The sequence below is a fragment of the Somniosus microcephalus genome, chromosome 9 (assembly GCF_052327205.1).
Source record: "Somniosus microcephalus isolate GS21.2 chromosome 9, FLI_Smic_1.0, whole genome shotgun sequence".
NCBI lineage: Eukaryota > Metazoa > Chordata > Chondrichthyes > Squaliformes > Somniosidae > Somniosus > Somniosus microcephalus.
Window position 1 is genome coordinate 8,180,435 of NC_140995.1, and position 18,420 is coordinate 8,198,854.

An 18,420-nucleotide genomic window follows, 5' to 3' on the forward strand; every position below is an offset into this window, starting at 1 on the left:
TTGTCAGCGGGGTCCCGACCTGCTGTCAAAAAGAACCACTTTCCCACCTGAACTGCCACCGATCGCACCCACTGACCCCCGGGAAATTCACCCCTGTAATTCAGAACCCAGCATGGTATGCACATGCTTGGCATTGGCCTTACCCACATGCATAACTCTACATTTATCTCCATTATTAAATGTCATCTGCCAGATGCGGGTCAATTCCTCTATCGCATCTTTTTTTCTCCTTGAGGGTTCTAACACCGGCACAAATCTTCGTGTCATTCATGATCTTGCAGACAGTATTCCCCCCCCCCGGCCAATGCCTTCATGCAGATCATTAGTTTAGATTGTGAAGAGTAAGCGTCCTAACACCGATCACGGAGTTAGAACATTAGTAACTGGTCTCCACATTGAATACCTACTGTTAATTATAACCCTCTGTCTATGAGAATGCAGCCAATTCCCTATCGAACCCAGTAACTGGCCTCCAATCCCACAGGACACTATTTTATATAGTAATCTATTGTATGGCACCTTGTTAATAGCTCTTTGAAAATCCAAATGTACTATTTTTATCCATCAAACTAGTAATTTAACCAGATTGGTAAGACATGGTTTTGTTTTCCAGAAACAATATTGCGCGTCTCTAATAACCCCATCTCTGCCAAGGTGGCTTACTGAGTATCACCACGAACCCTTCTAACAACTTTCCTCCAACTGACATCAACCTATTGACCCATAATTCCCAGTTCTGATCTGTTACCGTTTTTGAATATCAGTACAACATGAGCCTCCTTCCAGTCTGTAAGAACAATCCTAGACTCCAGAGAGTTATTAAATATAAAAGCAAGGGGCTCACTTAGTATAGCTCCCAATTCTTTGCGCACCCTCATGTGAATGCCATCTGGACCAGCAGCTCGATCTGATTTGAGATCAGTCTTTCAGCTTCTAAAGCCTTTTCAACCTTCAATTAAATTTGAAGCTATGTTCACATGGATATTTACTACATACGATGATAATACTGTAATTTTTTTTTAAAGTTTTCATGTTGTTGCATGACTGTAGTGTAACAAAACTGTTGTGCTCTCATTTTAGCTGGCTGTGGACAGAATCTGGGGCTCAGCCAAAGCTAGAAAAGGCTTTGGGTATTGGAGGTATTGCGTACCCTAACATAACAGCCATTGATGCAAGAATAAAAAAATATGTACTCTTGAAGGGTTCATTCAGTGAACGTGGAATAGCTGAATTTTTTAGGTAAAAATCTAAATCTTTATATGAAGTAAGTTTTTAGATTGTTTTAATCACAATTGTGCCCAGTTTTGTGTGCCCTACTTTAGGAAGGATGTATGCCATCAGATTTTAGGTCATTAGCCACTTTGCATTTATGAAAAAGTGAAATTTCGACCAGCTTGTTTCAAGGCTGCAACCAAGTCAAACTTTAGTCTTCAGTCTCCTGATCGATTAGAAACTCAAACTTTGGAAGTGGTTTTTAAACACTCCGTCACTAAATTTTATTGATGTGGGTTTAACACCCTGAATGAAATGAAGGTTGGTGGAGGCACAGAAAAACAGGAAGGCTAAGATTATAAAACTAAATTTAAATTAATGTCAAAATAAATAAGATGTAATGTAAGTTTGAAAGGATATTTACTTGTCCTAGCCCCTTTGGGGCGTATTTCTCAGACGTTCACTTTCAACTAAAGTTTGAGGTAGCCGAATCCTAAAGACGCTTAACTGGGTCTAAAGGTCCGGGCTATCTCTCCCAAAAGGAAAGGAGCAACCCAAGAATGTTACCATCCTCCAGATAGCACTTTTAATAAGTTTAGCCAGACTGTAACGTCCCGGATATTATGAGGGTCCGGAGATCTCCTTCAGAAATGTACCTCTCCACCAAAGAGTGTACAGAGATTGGGTTCGCGAGTTATTGATACAGAAGACTTATGTGAGACAATTCTAAAAATATATAGAGATTTATTAATAGAACTGACATGCAATTTACAGTTGGTGAATCAGTCAATCGCAACATTAACAGTTCTAAAAAGAGAAAAAATATGATCTTATTAACAAAGAATCTTACTTTTAAAGCTTAACTTCGCTACAGTATTACAGTTCTTAAAATTTTCTCTGCAGGATATCCATCAATATCAAATTACCTTCGATCCCCAAGGTACAAAGAGTGGAAGACCACAGAGCAGCCTCTGTAGTCGAGAATCGCTTTGCCCGATTAAAGCGATTCTAATATCCCATTTGAGACTTCAATTTTTATACCCTTTTTCAGTTGTATCCCATAAGGTTTCTGCTGATCCAAGTTAATTATCACTATTCATCTTTCTGCTGACCTCTTGCAAATTCTTACTGCTACATCGGCAATAGTTATTGGGAGTTTTTACCATATAGGTGTGAAGGCAGATGTCCCTTATTCCATGTGTCATCTTTACGAGGGCAGATGTTCCTTATCTCCTGTCATCTTTACGAGGTTTAATTTAGATCACTTTTCCAGGGTTGACCATTGTTCTGTTCCAAAAGGCCAGCCACTCGGAGCCACCCATTCTTCTGTTTCAATAAGGTTATTTATTCAGGGTCAACAACTTGTCCTGTTTCAATAGCCAGAATTCTTTCATAGCTATTTCATAGTTAGGTTTCTAAATTTCCAAACCCAGTTTGTCATGTTTTAAAGAATTTATAAGGTAGAGTTCCTTATAAGGTACTCTTCAGGGTCAACCACTGTCTTATCTCAACAAGGCCAGAATTCTTTCATAAGATAGTGTATTTTTCTAAAAAGGCTATATAGTATATTTTTCTAAAAAGGTTATATAGTATATTCCTTCACAAGTTAAAGTTTTACTAAAATAACCTTAAAGGTACTGTGTAAGTTCAGTTAATTATTGTAAGGCTCGAGTGAGTCTTGAATATGTGATGTCAGACTTGAAGGGGTCTTAAATTTGTGACATAGTTCATGAACAATGAATTACAGAAAAATATCTTATTTGTATATAATATTAACTTATTTTTATGGTTAGTTTGGTAATCTTTAATTTGGCCTTCATTTCTTCATAAATTCACTGACCAGACACAAGCTACATTGGGTGAAAATGCTAGAGCAGAGATACTGGCCGGAATTGACCCCAGGTAAGCAGGTTGGGGGCGGGGGGCCTCCGAGGTTGGTGGGAAACCCTGGAGGTCAGGTTTCCCGAAGGCCTTGAGCAACTGCTGGCTGCAGGCAGGTAGGCCTCTGAAGCAAGGGGCCGGTTCGGGGGAGGGATCAGCAATCGGCAGGGGTCGGGGATCGGGAGGGGGGAGAGAGCATCGGCAAGGGTCGGGGATCACAGGGGGTGGGGAAGAGAGCATCGGTAGGGGTCAAGGATTACGGCAGGGGAAGAGAGCAGCGGCAGGGGTCAGGGTTCGTGGGGGGGCAGAGAGCATCGGCAGGGGTCATGGATCGCGGCGGCGGGAGAGCGAATCAGCAGGGGTCGGGGATCACAGGGGGTGGGGAAGAGAGCATCGGTAGGGGTCAAGGATTACGGCAGGGGAAGAGAGCAGCGGCAGGGGTCGTGGATCGCGCCGGCGGGAGAGCGAATCAGCAGGGGTTGGGAATCGCTGGGGAGAGAGAGCATTGGTAGGGGTTGGGGATTGAGAGGGGGGGAAGGGAGTATCAGAAGGGGTCAGGGATCACGGTGGGGGGGTTTGGTCGGCCGGATATCGGTGGAGATGGGGTCGGACAGGGATCTAGGGGGGTGGAGAGAGGATCGGGGCTGTCCGCCGAAGGATCGGGGTCGGCCTCATCATCAGCGTTAGGGGGGGAGGCCTGGGAAGGTGATCGGAGGCCTCGTGGAGGGGGATCTCCGATCACGGGGGGTGGGTTAGGTAGGGTCCCTGGATCCAGGAGGGAGGTATAAAGCCACTTACCTCCTGGATGCAGCAGTCCCCGCCTCAGTTTAACTGCTGGGTTTCACGAGTTAAAAACAAAATGGAGGGGAAAAAGAGGCTTCCAGCCTCATTACATTATTTAAACTGAGGTAATGCCCCCTGGGAGCGGGTTGGTCTCCCGCCTCCGGCAAAACCGGTGGGTTGGGGGCGGAATCAAGTCAGGAATCCCATTTTTAACGCTTTAACTGCCCCAAAGCATAATCCACTTCCTTTTTTGATCAGCATGTATAAGAGTCTCCAAACCAAGCTACTAAGTAATCCACATAGGCAGGGATTATGTACTGAATTTTCCTGAATGCACCCAGGAGGGTCAGAGCAGGACTTCTTCCCAATCCTGGCATGACCCCAGCCCAGTTACCTGGGTTGAGAAGGGAATCATTAAGTATTCAGGGTATGTGCCTTGCAGGCTCCTCAATAGCTAGAGAAAGCTTGCCCCTTCCGGCCAGGAAAATTCAGGCAGTATCTGAATAGGAGGCCACTTAAGTGGGTGGAAGAGCACCATAGATCATAAAGGACTTTATTGCTAGACCTTGTACTGGACCCAGGCCTAAAAAGCGGAATGTTTAAGGCCTAAGGGGCGAAGAGGAGGTGCCCATTAATGGTCCTTTTCCATCCAAAAAAGAGATCAATGGCCTTTTGCCACTGCCATAAGGACTACTCCCACCCTTCTCATAAGAATAAAGGAACAGGATACGGTTGTGAACTCTGGGTTGTGAACTCTGATTTGATGTATTGTTGGAGAGTTGATCTATTCCTGGAGATTTGATCTTGTGACATTTGATCTCATGGCATTCGATCATATGACATTGCACATGTGATGCTTAATCATATGACATTCGATCACGTGACATTTGCCCACTGTTTGCAGATGTGATTTAATTCACCTTAGTTGAGTGTCTATGTAACACCAAGCCCTGAATAAAATATTTTCCTTTTTGTTTAGTAGTGAGATGAATAACATAATTTATGAATCAAAGAAAGAATACAAAACAATAAAGATTTAAGGATAAGTAATGTTGAAATAAAAGCTATTTCTGTGATATTTCTACAGTATTGACCACAATGAGAAACACCAAGTAAATTCCACTGATTCAACAAAAACATCATCGATATAAGTAATTGCTAACTAAAGTTTTCATACAATTTTATGACTTTTTACAATACACAGCAAGTTATAAAAATAATAAATAAAACCGAAACCAAGCCTAATTCAGTTCACTGACCCCCACTGCTGAAACCCATCTTCAGGGAGGTGAGGCTCAGCCCTCAGGGAGCAGCACCAAAGCTGCCTGAGTCCTGGAATGAAACACATTATACAACCATGTACATCACAGGCTGACATGAACTCTCCCTCTCTCCAGTTTGTGTTTCTCCCATCCCCCAGTTTGTGTTTCTCTCCCTCCCTCCCTAGTTTGATTCTCTCTTTCCCCACCCCTCCAGTTTGTGTTGCTCTTTCTCTCCCTCCCTCTCCCAGTTTGTGTTTCTCTCCCTCCCTCCCTCCCTAGTTTGATTCTCTCTTCCCCCCCCCAGTTTGTGTTGCTCTTTCTCTCCCTCCCTCTCCCAGTTTGTTGCTCTCTCCTCTCAGTTTGTGTTGCGCTCTCTTTCCCTCCCTCCTCCAGTTTGTTTCTCTCCTCCAGTTTGTGTTTTTCTCTCTCTCTCTGTAATCAGGGCTCACGGAGTTTCCAGGTGATTTTCATTGACCTCAAAGCCACCATCCTCACATCCGGCAAGGAAGCAGTGTGTTCCGATGGTGACCAGCAGGGCCCAGATAATGCAGATTGGCTGCAAGCCAAGACAGCCGGGGTACAGCGCATGCGCGATCCACGCATACAAGGACCGTTTCTCCCGAGTCACCAGAAGTTACGTTCAGGATACCAATCACCAATTCCGGGAAACTCCCATCGAAAGCGGGAGGGTTGGGAACCCCAGAATAGGAGTAGGCCATTCAACTCCTTTGTTAACATCGAGTCTCGGAATTATTGAGGCACATCAATTTTATTAACAACCCTGGCGGCACCCCCGGCAGACGCTATGGACGCTGCGAGTATGAAACTCGGAATTCTGCGGAATTGGGTAAGCCACCGGGTTTACCCCCTCATCCAAGACGCCGACACGTACCTGGCCGCCTGCGACATCTTAAAGGCGCATTACCAGCAGCCTACGAATGAGGTGTATGCTAGGCATCTGCTCGCTACTCGCGCACAGCGACCTGGGGAATCGGTGGAGGAGTTCCTAGGCACCCTGAAAATGCTTGGCAAAGACTGCAAGTGCCGAGATGTAAAAGCCGCAGTGTACACTGACGAGCTTGTTCGCGATGCCTTTATCACAGGCCTCAGCTCCACTTACATCCGGCAAAGACTGCTGGAAAAAATGGGATTGGACCTGAAACAGGCTGCGGACACCGCGCGATCCCTGGATGTGGCCCAGAGAAACTCGGACGCCTACTCTTCAGCCCGCGCCGTCCACGCCGCCACGTGTGCACCAAGGGCGCCGCCATCTTGGAAGGCATCTTCCCCGCCCGGCAGCCCAACACCGTCGGGGCCCCGCTCTCCCCCCAGAAGCCCTACGACAGCCGCGACGCGTCGGGAACCCAACTGCTACTTCTGCGGGCAGCCAAAGCACACCAGAAACCTGTGCCCGGCGAAAGGCACCACCTGCTTTAAGTGCGGTAAGAAGGGGCACTTCGGGAAGGTGTGCAGAGGGAACCCCGCCGGAAAACCAACCGCCGGAAAACCCGCCACCGCCGCGTGCGCGCTGTGGGAGCGGCCATCTTGGACGCCATCTTGCCCGACCTCGTGGGGTCCGCCATCTTATGAGCAGACAGCGTGGACGCCATCTGTCTCGATCAGGGCCCTACAGTGGCATCGGTCACAGTGGACCAGACCAGGCCGCACCCGCTATCCAAATCAATGGTGGACATCGAGGTAAACGGGTGCAGGGTTAAATGTTTAATTGACAGTGGAAGCACGGAGAGTTTTATCCACCCTGAACTGGCACAACAACTCTCCCTAAAGGTGGTCCCTACTCAGGGTACCATCTCTATGGCTGATAAAACCCAGACATCGACCATTCTGGGTTACTGCACGGTACAATTGTCCGTTAACGGAACTGTATATGATAATTTTAAAGTATTAATCATGAAGAATCTATGTGCGAGCGTGATCTTGGGCCTGGATTTCCAGTGCAACCACCAAAGCATCACGCTCAAGTACGGTGGGTCCCAGCCGCCCCTCACAGTGTGCGGTCTGGCTACCCTGAAGGTAAAGCCGCCTTCGCTATTCGCGAACCTTACCCCTAACTGCCGGCCAATAGCGACCAAAAGCAGGAGGTACAGCTGGGAGGACAGGCGGTTTATCGCGACCGAGGTAGACAGGCTCCTGAAAGAGCGCATTATTGAACGCAGCAACAGCCCGTGGCGCGCCCAAATGGTAGTGGTAAGGGGTAGCGAGAAGAAACGGATGGTGATCGACTATAGCCAAACGATCAACAGGTACACCCAACTAGACGCCTACCCGCTACCCCGCATATCAAAAATGGTGAACCAAATCGCCCAATACCGGGTGTTCTCCACCATCGACCTTAAGTCAGCGTACCACCAGCTCCCTATCAGACCAGAGGACCGCCCGTACACCGCCTTCGAGGCGAACGGACGCCTCTACCAATTCCTCAGAGTCCCCTTTGGGGTGACGAATGGGGTCTCGGTCTTCCAGAGGGAGATGGACTGCATGGTCGATGACCACCACTTGCAGGCAACCTTCCCCTACCTCGACAACGTCACCATCTGTGGTCACAACCAGCAGGATCACGACTCGAACCTCGAGAGGTTCCTGGAAACCGCACAAAAACTCAACCTCACCTACAACGAGGACAAGTGCGTTTTCAACACCACGCGCCTCTGCATACTAGGCAGCGTGGTGGAGAATGGGGAAATCGGACCAGACCCCGACCGATTGCGCCCCCTACGGGAGCTGCCCCTGCCCAACACTCCCAAAGCCCTGAAAAGGTGCCTGGGGTTATTTTCTTATTATTCCCAATGGGTCCCCAACTACTCCGACAAAGCCCGCCCCCTCTTGAAAGCATCCTCTTTTCCGCTCTCTGCTGAGGCCCACGCCGCCTTCAAAAGCATTAAGCAGGATATTGAGCGGGCCACGCTACAGGCAGTGGACGAGAACACTCCATTTCAAGTGGAAAGTGATGCGTCTGACTTCGCCTTGGCGGCCACCCTCAACCAGGCGGGGCGGCCCGTAGCTTTCTTCTCGAGGACCCTCCAAGGGCCCGAGATCAGACACTCCTCCGTGGAAAAGGAGGCCCAAGCCATCGTGGAGGCAGTGCGCCACTGGCGCCACTACCTAGCCGGCAAACGCTTCACCCTACTTACCGACCAGCGGTCGGTAGCGTTTATGTTCAATAATAAACAGAGGGGGAAGATTAACAATGATAAGATTCTTAGGTGGCGGATCGAGCTCTCCACCTTCGAGTATGACATCATTTACCGGCCAGGGGCCCTTAACGAATCCCCTGACGCCCTCTCACGAGGGATGTGTGCCAGCGCCACCGGGGATCGGCTACAGACCCTCCACAACGACCTCTGCCACCCAGGGGTCACGCGGCTGTTCCACTTCATAAAGTCCCGTAACTTACCCTACTCGATTGAGGAAGTTCGGTCTCTGACCAGGAACTGCCGCACTTGTGCTGAGTGCAAGCCTCGGTTCTACCGCCCAGATAGAGCCCACTTAATCAAAGCTACACGGCCCTTTGAGCGGCTCAGCTTAGATTTCAAGGGCCCCCTCCCGTCCGTCGACCGCAATGTTTACTTCCTGAACATTGTGGACGAATACTCCCGGTTCCCATTCGCCTTCCCCTGCCCAGACATGACCAGCGCCACGGTCATTAAATGCCTCAACAGCCTGTTCTGCCTGTTCGGTATGCCGAGCTACATCCATACGGATAGGGGGGCGTCCTTCATGAGTGAAGAGCTACGCCAGTACATGCTGTCCAGGGGGATCGCCACGAGCCGTACCACCAGCTACAACCCCCGGGGTAACGGCCAAGTGGAGCGAGAGAACGGGACAGTATGGAAAGCAGTCACTCTAGCTCTAAGGACCAAGGGCCTCCCTATCTCCCGCTGGCAGGAAGTCCTCTCAGATGTGCTCCATTCGATACGGTCGCTATTGTGTACTGCCACTAATGCCACGCCTCATGAACGAATGTTTGTCTTTCCCCGGAAATCCACCTCAGGCGTATCCATGCCGTCATGGCTCTCCACCCCAGGTCTGGTATTCGTGCGAAGGCATGTGAGGGGCCACAAGACGGACCCTCTCGTGGAGCCAGTGTACCTACTCCACGCCAACCCCCAATACGCATATGTCCGGCACGCCGACGGAAGGGAGGACACCGTGTCCATAAAAGACGTCGCCCCAGCCGGTAACGACAACAACCACGGCGATAGCAGCGACAACGATCGCAGCAACTCTTACCCACCCACTACTCTTTCATCACCCCCGGAAGAACATCGACCAACGGCACCCCCACCAACTACCCCTTCAACAACCCTGGCGGCACCCCCGGCAGAGACCCAGGAGGCTACCGGGGACACCCAGCCGACACCCGCGGCACCGCAACAGCCACGTCGGTCGCAGAGGACTATCAAACCCCCGAACAGACTAAATCTATAGAAGGGGTGAATGTGATGAAATAAGCCTTTTCTGCCATTCAGTTAGATCATGGCCTATCTGTACCTCAATTTCATTTATCCGCCTTTGAACAATATCCTATGGATGTTATTTATATGGACTTCCCAAAGGCATTTGATAAAGTCCCACATAAGAGACTGTTAACTAAAGTAGAAGCCCACAGAATTGAGGGCAAATTATTGACCTGGTTAGGAAATTGGCTGAGTGGCAGGAGACAGAGAGTAGGGATAATGGGCAGATACTCAAATTGGCAGGATGTGACTAGTGGTGTCCCGCACGGATCTGTGTTGGTGTCTCAATTATTCACAATATTTATTAATGACTTAGATGATGACATAGAAAGTCATATATCCAAATTTGCCGATGACACAAAGACAGGCAGCATTGTCGGCAGTGTAGATGGAAGCATAAAATTACAAAGGAATATCGACAGATTAAGTGAATGGGCAAAACTGTGGCAAATGGATTTCAATGTAGGCAAATGTGAGGTCATCCACTTTGGACCTAAAAAGGATAGAACAGGGTACTTTCTAAATGGTGAAAGGCTAAAAACAGTGGATGCCCAGAGAGACTTAGGGGTCCAGGTACATAAATCATTAGAATGTCATGAACAGGTACAGAAAATAATTTAAAAGGCTAATGGAATGCTGTCCTTTATATCTGGAGGACTAGAATACAAGGGGGTAGAAGTTATGCTGCAGCTGTACAAAGCCCCGGTTAGACCACACCTGGAGCACTGGGAGCAGTTCTGGGCACCACACCTTAGGAAGGATATATTGGTCTTGGAGGGAGTGCAGCGTAGGTTTACCAGAATGATACTCGGACTTCAAGGGTTAAGTTACGAGGAGAGATTACACAAATTAGGGTTGTGTTCTCTAGAATTTAGAAGGTTAAGGGGTGATCTGATCGAAGTTTTCAAGATATTAAGGGGAACCGATAAGGTAGTTAGAGAGAAACTATTTCCGCTGGTTGGGGATTCTAGGACTAGGGGGCATAGTCTAAAAATTAGAGCCAGACCTTTCAGGAGTGGAATTAGGAAACTCTTCTACACATAAAGGGTGGCAGAAGTTTGGAACTCTCTTCCGTAAATGGCAATTGATGCTAGATCAATTGTTAATTTTAAATCTAAGATTGATAGCTTTTTGTTAACTAAAGGTATTAAGGGATATGGGCCGAAGGCAGGTATGTGGAGTTAGGTTGCAGATCAGTCATGATCTCATTGAATGGCGGAACAGGCTCGAGGGGCTCAATGGCCTACTCCTATTCCTATGTTCCTATCCCTTAATAGCCTTACCTATTAAAAATCTGTAAATCTCAATCTTGAAAATTTCAATTGACCCAGCATCAGAGCCTTTTGTGGAAGGAATTAAAGATTTCCTTACACTTGTGCTTCCTGATTTCACTTCTGAACGGCCTAGCTGTAACTTTAAGATTATGCCCCCTTGTTCTGGATTTCCCCACCAGAGGAAATAGTTTCTCTGAATCTACCCTATCGAATCCTTTTATCATTTTAGACACCTAAAATAGATCACTCCTCAACATCTAAACTCAAGGTAATACAAGCCAAGTTGATGCAAGCTGTCCTTATAACTTAACCCTTCAAGCCCTATCATTCTGGTGAATCTGTGCTGTACCCTCTGTATCCTTCCTGAGGTGCAGTGCCCAAAACTGAACCCAGTACTCCAGATGGGGTCTGACCAAGACGCTGTACAAATGAAGCATAACTTTCTCCCCTTTGTATTCAGCCCCCTTGAGCTAAAGGTTAGCATTCCATTAGCCTTTTGATTACCTTTTGTACCTGTGCATTTTTAGTGATTTGTGTACCTGGACACCCAGATCCCTTTGTTCCTCCGTAGTTCCTAGCCTCTCGCCATGAAGAAAATATTCCGATTTGTCTGTCTTGGATCCAAAATGGATGGTCTCACACTTCCCCACATTGAACTTCATCTGCCACAGTTTTGCCCAACCGTATATGTTTTTCCACTGATCTTTAGGTGCTTTTTCTTAGCACTAGTTCCAAGACACAATTTCCTGAAACTTCTCAATGTAACTGCAACGCATGAGCAGAGTTGTGCCATATTTTCCTGCAGAAATTTGTGCGTAACTGATTTATGCTAGTTTTACACCAAAACATTGGTACGCACAAATTTCCCTGATCGTTCGTGTCGTTTCCGAGATATGTCTGCCAAAACCTCCTGCCACTCACTCTATGCGCCCCCATGCAAAAGACCAGCTCACACAAGTTTCCTGTATTTATGCTAGTAATACGCTGGCATAGATTTACACCCAATAGTTTAGGCAAAGCAGGACCCGAAGTAACTAAATATAAGTAAATAAATACTGGTCCAATCAGCAATACAATTATAAAGGTGGTTGTATGGAATCTTATGATCCAGTTGCAGCTACTATTCAAATCTGGTTTTCTAAAAAATGATATTCAGGCTTCCTGAATTAGTTGCACTTATTAAGGACTAATGATTAGAGAAGAAAAAAGTTTAATTTATTTACATGCTTGATTACTTAAAGAAATATACAATGAAGTAAAAATGTTAGTATACAGGTGTATGGCTTTGATCAACTTTATTAGGACATGACTAAAAAAATCATGAATTTAAGGCTCTTTCCAGCCACTTAGATTAAAGCAATTAGAATGAAAGATAATATCCCATAATTTGCTGTCAAATTAACGCCAAGGCTGCACTAATGCTGCAGCAAATTCAGGCAAGGGCAGATGCGTGGTTAAATGGGGAAATCTAAAAGTTGCTGTCTGTGATGTGCCGCTCCACTGTTAGCTTCGCGAAAACTGCATCTCACTGTCTGCCTCACCATTGAAATGTATTGAATGCTGTAAAGTTCCTGTATTTGCGCAGTAGATACGAACTAAACTCACCATGGAAAGCTAAGTCTTGTCCATTTCAGTCTAAGTATCCTTTTAATGATGTGATAAGTGTTAATTACTACTGGTCAACCTCTCTGGCCCTGAAAATTAACTATTATAAGTGTGGAATAACAACAGAAAATGCTGGAAATACTCAGCAGGCCAGGCAGCATCCATAGAGAGAGAAACAGAGTTAACGTTTCAGGTCTGGGACCCTTCATCAGAACTGGAAAAAGCTGGCGATGCAACAGATATTAAGCAGGTGCAGAGACAGGGGGGGGGCGGTGGGGGTGGGAGGGGAGGAAGGAATTGAAGGAATATACTGTGCTTATGTAAGAGGCAGGAAAAATAAAATGTTGCAAATGGGAATGGCAAAATCATACAGCATGAAAAATGGGGGCGGGGTTATAGTTTGAAATTATTGAACTCAATGTTGAGTCCAGAAGGCTGTAAAGTGCCTAATCGAAAAGCTGAAACAATGGGTCTACCAGTGCAGTCCTGTTTGTGGATCTTGGGAAGAAGGTAGAAGCAGGCTGTGCGGGGTTGGGGGACTATGAGGTTGGCGGCCATGGAGGGAAGATCTCCAGTGGAGATGAGGTCAGTGACAGTCTTGGAAACATAGAAACATAGAAGATAGGAGCAGGAGTAGGCCATTCGGCCCCTCGAGCCTGCTCCGCCATTCAATGAGATCATGGCTGATCATCCAAATTCAGTACCCTGTCCCTGCCTTCTCCCCATATCCCTTGATCCCTTTAGCCTTAAGAAATATATCCAACTCTTTCTTGAATATATTTAATGAACTGGCCTCCACCACCCTCTGTGGCAGAAAATTCCACAGGTTCACCACTCTCTGGGTGAAGAAATTCCTCCTCATTTCAGTCCTAAATGGCTTACCCCTTATCCTTAGACTATGACCCCTGGTTCTGGACTCCCCGGCCATCAGAAACATCCTTCCTGCATCTAGTCTGTCCAGGCCTGACAGAATTTTATAGGTTTCGATGAGATCCCCTCTCAATCTTCTAAACTCCAGTGAGTATAAGCCCAATCGACACAATCTCTCCTCATACGTCATTCCTGCCATCCCAGGTATCAGCCTGGTGAATCTTCGCTGCACTCCTTCCATGGCAAGAACGTCCTTCCTCAGGTAAGGCGACCAAAACTGCACACAATACTCAAGGTGCGGTCTCACCAAGGCCCTGTACAACTGTAGCAAGACATCCTTGTTCCTGTACTCAAACCCTCTTGCTACGAAGGCCAACATACCATTTGCCTTCTTAACCACCTGCTGCACCTGCATGCTTACCTTCAGCGACTGGTGCACAAGAACACCCAGGTCTCTTTGCACTTCCCCTTCTCCCAATCTATTGCCATTCAAATAATAATCTGCCTTCCTGTTTTTGCCACCAAAGTGGATAACCTCACATTTATCCACATTATCGTGCATTTGCCATGTTTCTGCCCAATCACCCAACCTGTCCAAATCGTACTGGAGTTTCACGACATCCTCCTCACAGCATACCCTCCCACCCAGCTTTGTGTCGTCTGCAAATTTGGAGATATTACATCCAATTCCCTCGTCCAGATCATTAATATATATTGTGAACAGCTGGGGTCCTAGGACCGATCCTTGCGGTACCCCACTAGTCACTGCCTGCCACTCAGAAAACGACCCGTTTATTCCAACTCTTTGCTTTCTGTCCGCCAACCTTGCCCCCAATCCCATGGCTTGATGTTTGCTAGTGGGGTTATGGTCCAGGCAGTCACTTTAATTCTCCGCTTCACTCCCACTCTGATCTCTCTGTCCTCGGCCTATTACATTGTTCCAATGAAGCTCAGCGTAAGCTCGAGGAACAGCACCTCATCTTTCGATTAGGCACTTTACAGCCTTCTGGACTCAACATTGAGTTCAATCATTTCAAACTATAACCCCTGCCCGCATTTTTCATGCTGTATGATTTTGCCATTCCCATTTGCAACATTTTATTTTTCCTGCCTCTTACATAAGCACAGTATATTCCTTCAATTCCTTCCTCCCCTCCCACCCCCCACCACCCCCCCTGTCTCTGCACCTGCTTAATATCTGTTACATCTCCAGCTTATCCCAGTTCTGATGAAGGGTCCCAGACCTGAAACGTTAACCCTGTTTCTCTCTCCACGGATGCTGCCTGGCACCTTCCAGCATTTTCTGTTGTTATTTCAGATTTCTAGCATCTGCAGTATTTTGCTATTGTATTATAAATGTGGAGTCTCATTCCTTCAGGTTTCAATTGTTGGAGATTTTAAAAATGTCAAATTTTAAATTAAATTTTTTTAAACTTTTCCTTTCAGTCTCTCTTTTTCTCTCTTAATCCAATCTTTCTTTCCCTCTCTTTATTTCTCTTTCTGTACCTGATTTGACATTAAATTCACCCACTGTAATTTACACTTCCTGCTCAGTCCTTACACTGTTAATTTCACAATCTTTCAATCTCATTGGTTAAGGAGAAACACAGTTGCCTGCCCAGTTTACTCAGGTCCCAGATGCCCTGTTTCCCTCGCTGCGACATTGTCATCTCACACTTTCAGCAACTTGCCACAGACAAATGTTTAAAACCTAAACATGCAAAGCTAACTAACGGCAAATGCCGTTCGATGCTATGCCACAACAAATTATAGGTAATTACTGCTGAATATGCGCATGTTTTACACCAGTTTTTATGTTCCAGCACAGGCAAATTAGCTTCACAGGAAATTTGGGTGCATGTTCTTGTCAGCAAGATTGGCACAAATTTTGGCATAATTTCTGCGAAAGTGCAATCCAGAAAATTCCATATCTATATAGAGAATACTTAAGAAAATTTGAGTCTGACACCAATTATGGTTGCAACTTAAACCTTTTATTGTGTTCACACTTAATGGGCAGGATTTTCATTGGGCCGTGGAGGCGGGATTGGAGGTGTGTGGGGGGTTAAAATCTCAAAATCGGGGGGCACGAACCCATCCCGCCCCCAACCCACCTCCATGCCAGTTTCAAAGGAGGCGGGTACCCGACCTGTGCTGGGGCCCACCTCCGTGAGGCGGGAAGGAGATTAGTGCCAATTAACTGCCTGTTAACAGGCAGTTTTTAGCCTAATCCCTATTTTTATTGCTGAAGTGTGGGATTCCCAACGGCTCCAAACCACGCCAAGTTAGTGAGGTGGGCCATCGGGCTGAAGGGCTTGGAGGGTTCGAGATGTCCGGTGTTCAGGTGAGTGATGGGTGCATGAGTGAAGAGGTAAGTGTATTTGGTGTGTGTAAAGTGTTTAAAGAAGTTTTACTTACCTTTACTTACCTTTACAGCCTTCCTTCCTTCAGGTCTCGGGAGTCCCTCATCTCACCGGCATAGAAAGCAGAATGGCCGCGAGCTGTCAAAAGTTGCAGCATTCAGCTTTCTGTTCTGGAGAGATCTCTAAATCAGCCTGAGAGGAAGGAATTAACTTGGAGTACAGATTGTCAGTGTTTGCTGATATTTCATCTGTCAAAAGCTTTTGACAAATGAAATGTCAATCTGTGACGTCACCTGTTGCCGGGTGGCCCTTAATTGGCCTGCTGAGCCCGCTGGGCGGGCTCAACAAGGTCAATCAAGTGAAAATCGTGTGGGTTGGCCACAACTCGATGGAGGTGGGACTATAACCCCAAAAGTTGTAGTCCTGCCTCCTACACACCTCCTCAATGAAAATCCAGCCCAATGTCTCTAAGCAGTAGTCGTACAGAGAAATAAACACAATTACCCCGGTTTTCCTCTGAATAGAGACGTAACCTTTATTGAACTTTTCGTTCTTATATTTCTACCAATTGTGAAGGAAATATCTTTATAGGCCTCTAGTCAAGCATACTGTCCTTGTTATCTTGATAACAAGAGTTTGTTGTAAAAAAAAAAGACCCCCAAAAATGAGGTCGTTCCTGACAAAACACCAGATGCTAACTTGTTTATCATCAAGCATGTAACTAATCATCTTGGGCCCATTGTCCCTTTTCCTATTTTAAGACTATCTCATTTCACAATGTATTGACAAAGTCAAGTCAAACAGGCACGAATCACACATCCTATACTTCAGCAGGAAACAATCAGCACAGTCAGCTAAATTGTGCCCTGACACTATTTCATTATTTCTAGCTACAATACAAATCCACAAGCCATCCACAAGTTTAAAAGAAAGCAAAAACCTTAAAATCATATGCGATTAAACCAAATCCTAATCCTACGCATATGTAAAAATACACGAATAGGGTATCTTACAATACTGGATAACTTTTTGTGACACACAAGGATGTAATCCAGTAGAAGGGTCCAGATGATATAAATTGCAAGTGCCAAAACTTAAGTATTCATGTATTGTCAAGTAAAGTCTGAGATTGGATTACTGTTTTACTGTTTTAAATTGATTGGTATTGTATCGTGTGTATCAATTTCCTATTGTCTGTGCATCAATCAGTTGCTATTCAAATAATGTGTTACAGTAGTTGTGGTTTCAGTGGTAATAATAATAATGATCATCATGTATCATGACTGTGCATCATGTAAAACCTTAAGAAGTGGTGGTTTTGTGACATGAGTCTTCAGTATTGCAAAAAAAAATGTTGACAGTAAATTGTGAAAATTGTTACCGTCAATTCATTGGCCCGGATTTTGTGGTCAGTGGCGAAGGGACGGCGCTCGCCGCTGACCTCGCAAAAGCTGCCCACAAAGATTTAGTGGGCTGTTTAGAGCGTAGAATTCCTCTATTCCAACGTCACTTTGAATTTGGTAGCATCTATAGGGGATCTGTGTCATCCAGCAACAGGCAGGCTGATCAGCCAATGAGATTGAAGAATTCTCATAGCCAGCAAAGCAGGAAGTAAAAAGCAAAGAATATAATTCACATTTAAATCATTGTGCAGAAAGCAAAATAAAGACTGGGACATACACATGGGATTAAGGGAGAAGTTTAAATATCATAAAACAAACTTTAAAAAAATAAAAGCAATTTTTAAATGTTCTTCTGAGGGAAGGAGACTATACTTGTAAAATTGTTTTTTCAGGGCCAGAGAGGTTGTTCAGCAGTAATTATGACTTAGTACACAGTTGAAAACTTAGTTACTCCTGATTGAACAAGGCTTAACATTTTCATTGGTTTTTACAGCGAGAATAGTGCATAAATAGTTGAAGTTCACATCAAATCAGTGATTCTGTGTTGATTCCATCTGTGGAGGAGCAGGGTTACACTGACAGCAACTTCCGGATTTCCCCGTTTAACTGCGCATGTGCAGATGCCAGAAGTTGCTGTCAGTTTTACACAGCGCTAACAGCCTCGCCGTTATTACTAACGCAAAATCCGGGCCATTATGTTTTAATTTTATCTGAGAATGTTTTGCAAACATGAGTTTTTGCTGTAGTAACCCATTTTCTTTAGACCAGGTCTTTTAAGTCAAAATCAATTTGTGTTTTTTTTATTGAGTTGTTTGTAGAAACAATGGTTGTTTAATAGATCCTAAAATTCTGTCTTCTGGTTATTGAAATTACATGGTACAATAATTAAAACTGATTCAAATAAGATGCTTAAAATGCAAAGTAGGGTGATGAATATTTTATTTGAATTTAACAGTAAAAATGGTATGTGATATATTCACATATTTTGATTGTGAAATACAGAAAAAAATAATTGTGAAGAAGCTTCCCTTTTCTTCCAATGTAGTAAAGTAACCATTGTGTTTTAATTATTGCTGATCGATAGAAAACTTTCTACGGGACATATTTACAGAACACCAATAAGTGATGTTTTTCCGAAAGTCAAAACAGTGAAACGCTGGGATGGCAAAAAGGAAGAAGTAAGTTACTTCTACTTAACTAGGACTCCTAGATATAGACCTGGTTGAAGATTTATTACTTTAAAATATAGAATGAAGTATAATTTATCTTTGAGTCTGTAATTTTTTGTT

At 45.3% G+C, this 18,420-nt stretch overlaps 1 protein-coding gene across 1 annotated transcript in view; it reads left to right on the forward strand.

The window, feature by feature from the left end:
• Window positions 1-18,420, forward strand: part of LOC147112236 (protein disulfide-isomerase A6-like) — a 96,675-nt gene that overhangs the window by 58,741 nt on the left and 19,514 nt on the right. The window contains exons 11-12 of the mRNA XM_085996315.1: window positions 1,081-1,239; window positions 18,216-18,309. Coding sequence (XP_085852441.1) covers window positions 1,081-1,239; window positions 18,216-18,309 — 253 coding nt within the window. The remainder of the gene's footprint in view (window positions 1-1,080; window positions 1,240-18,215; window positions 18,310-18,420) is intronic.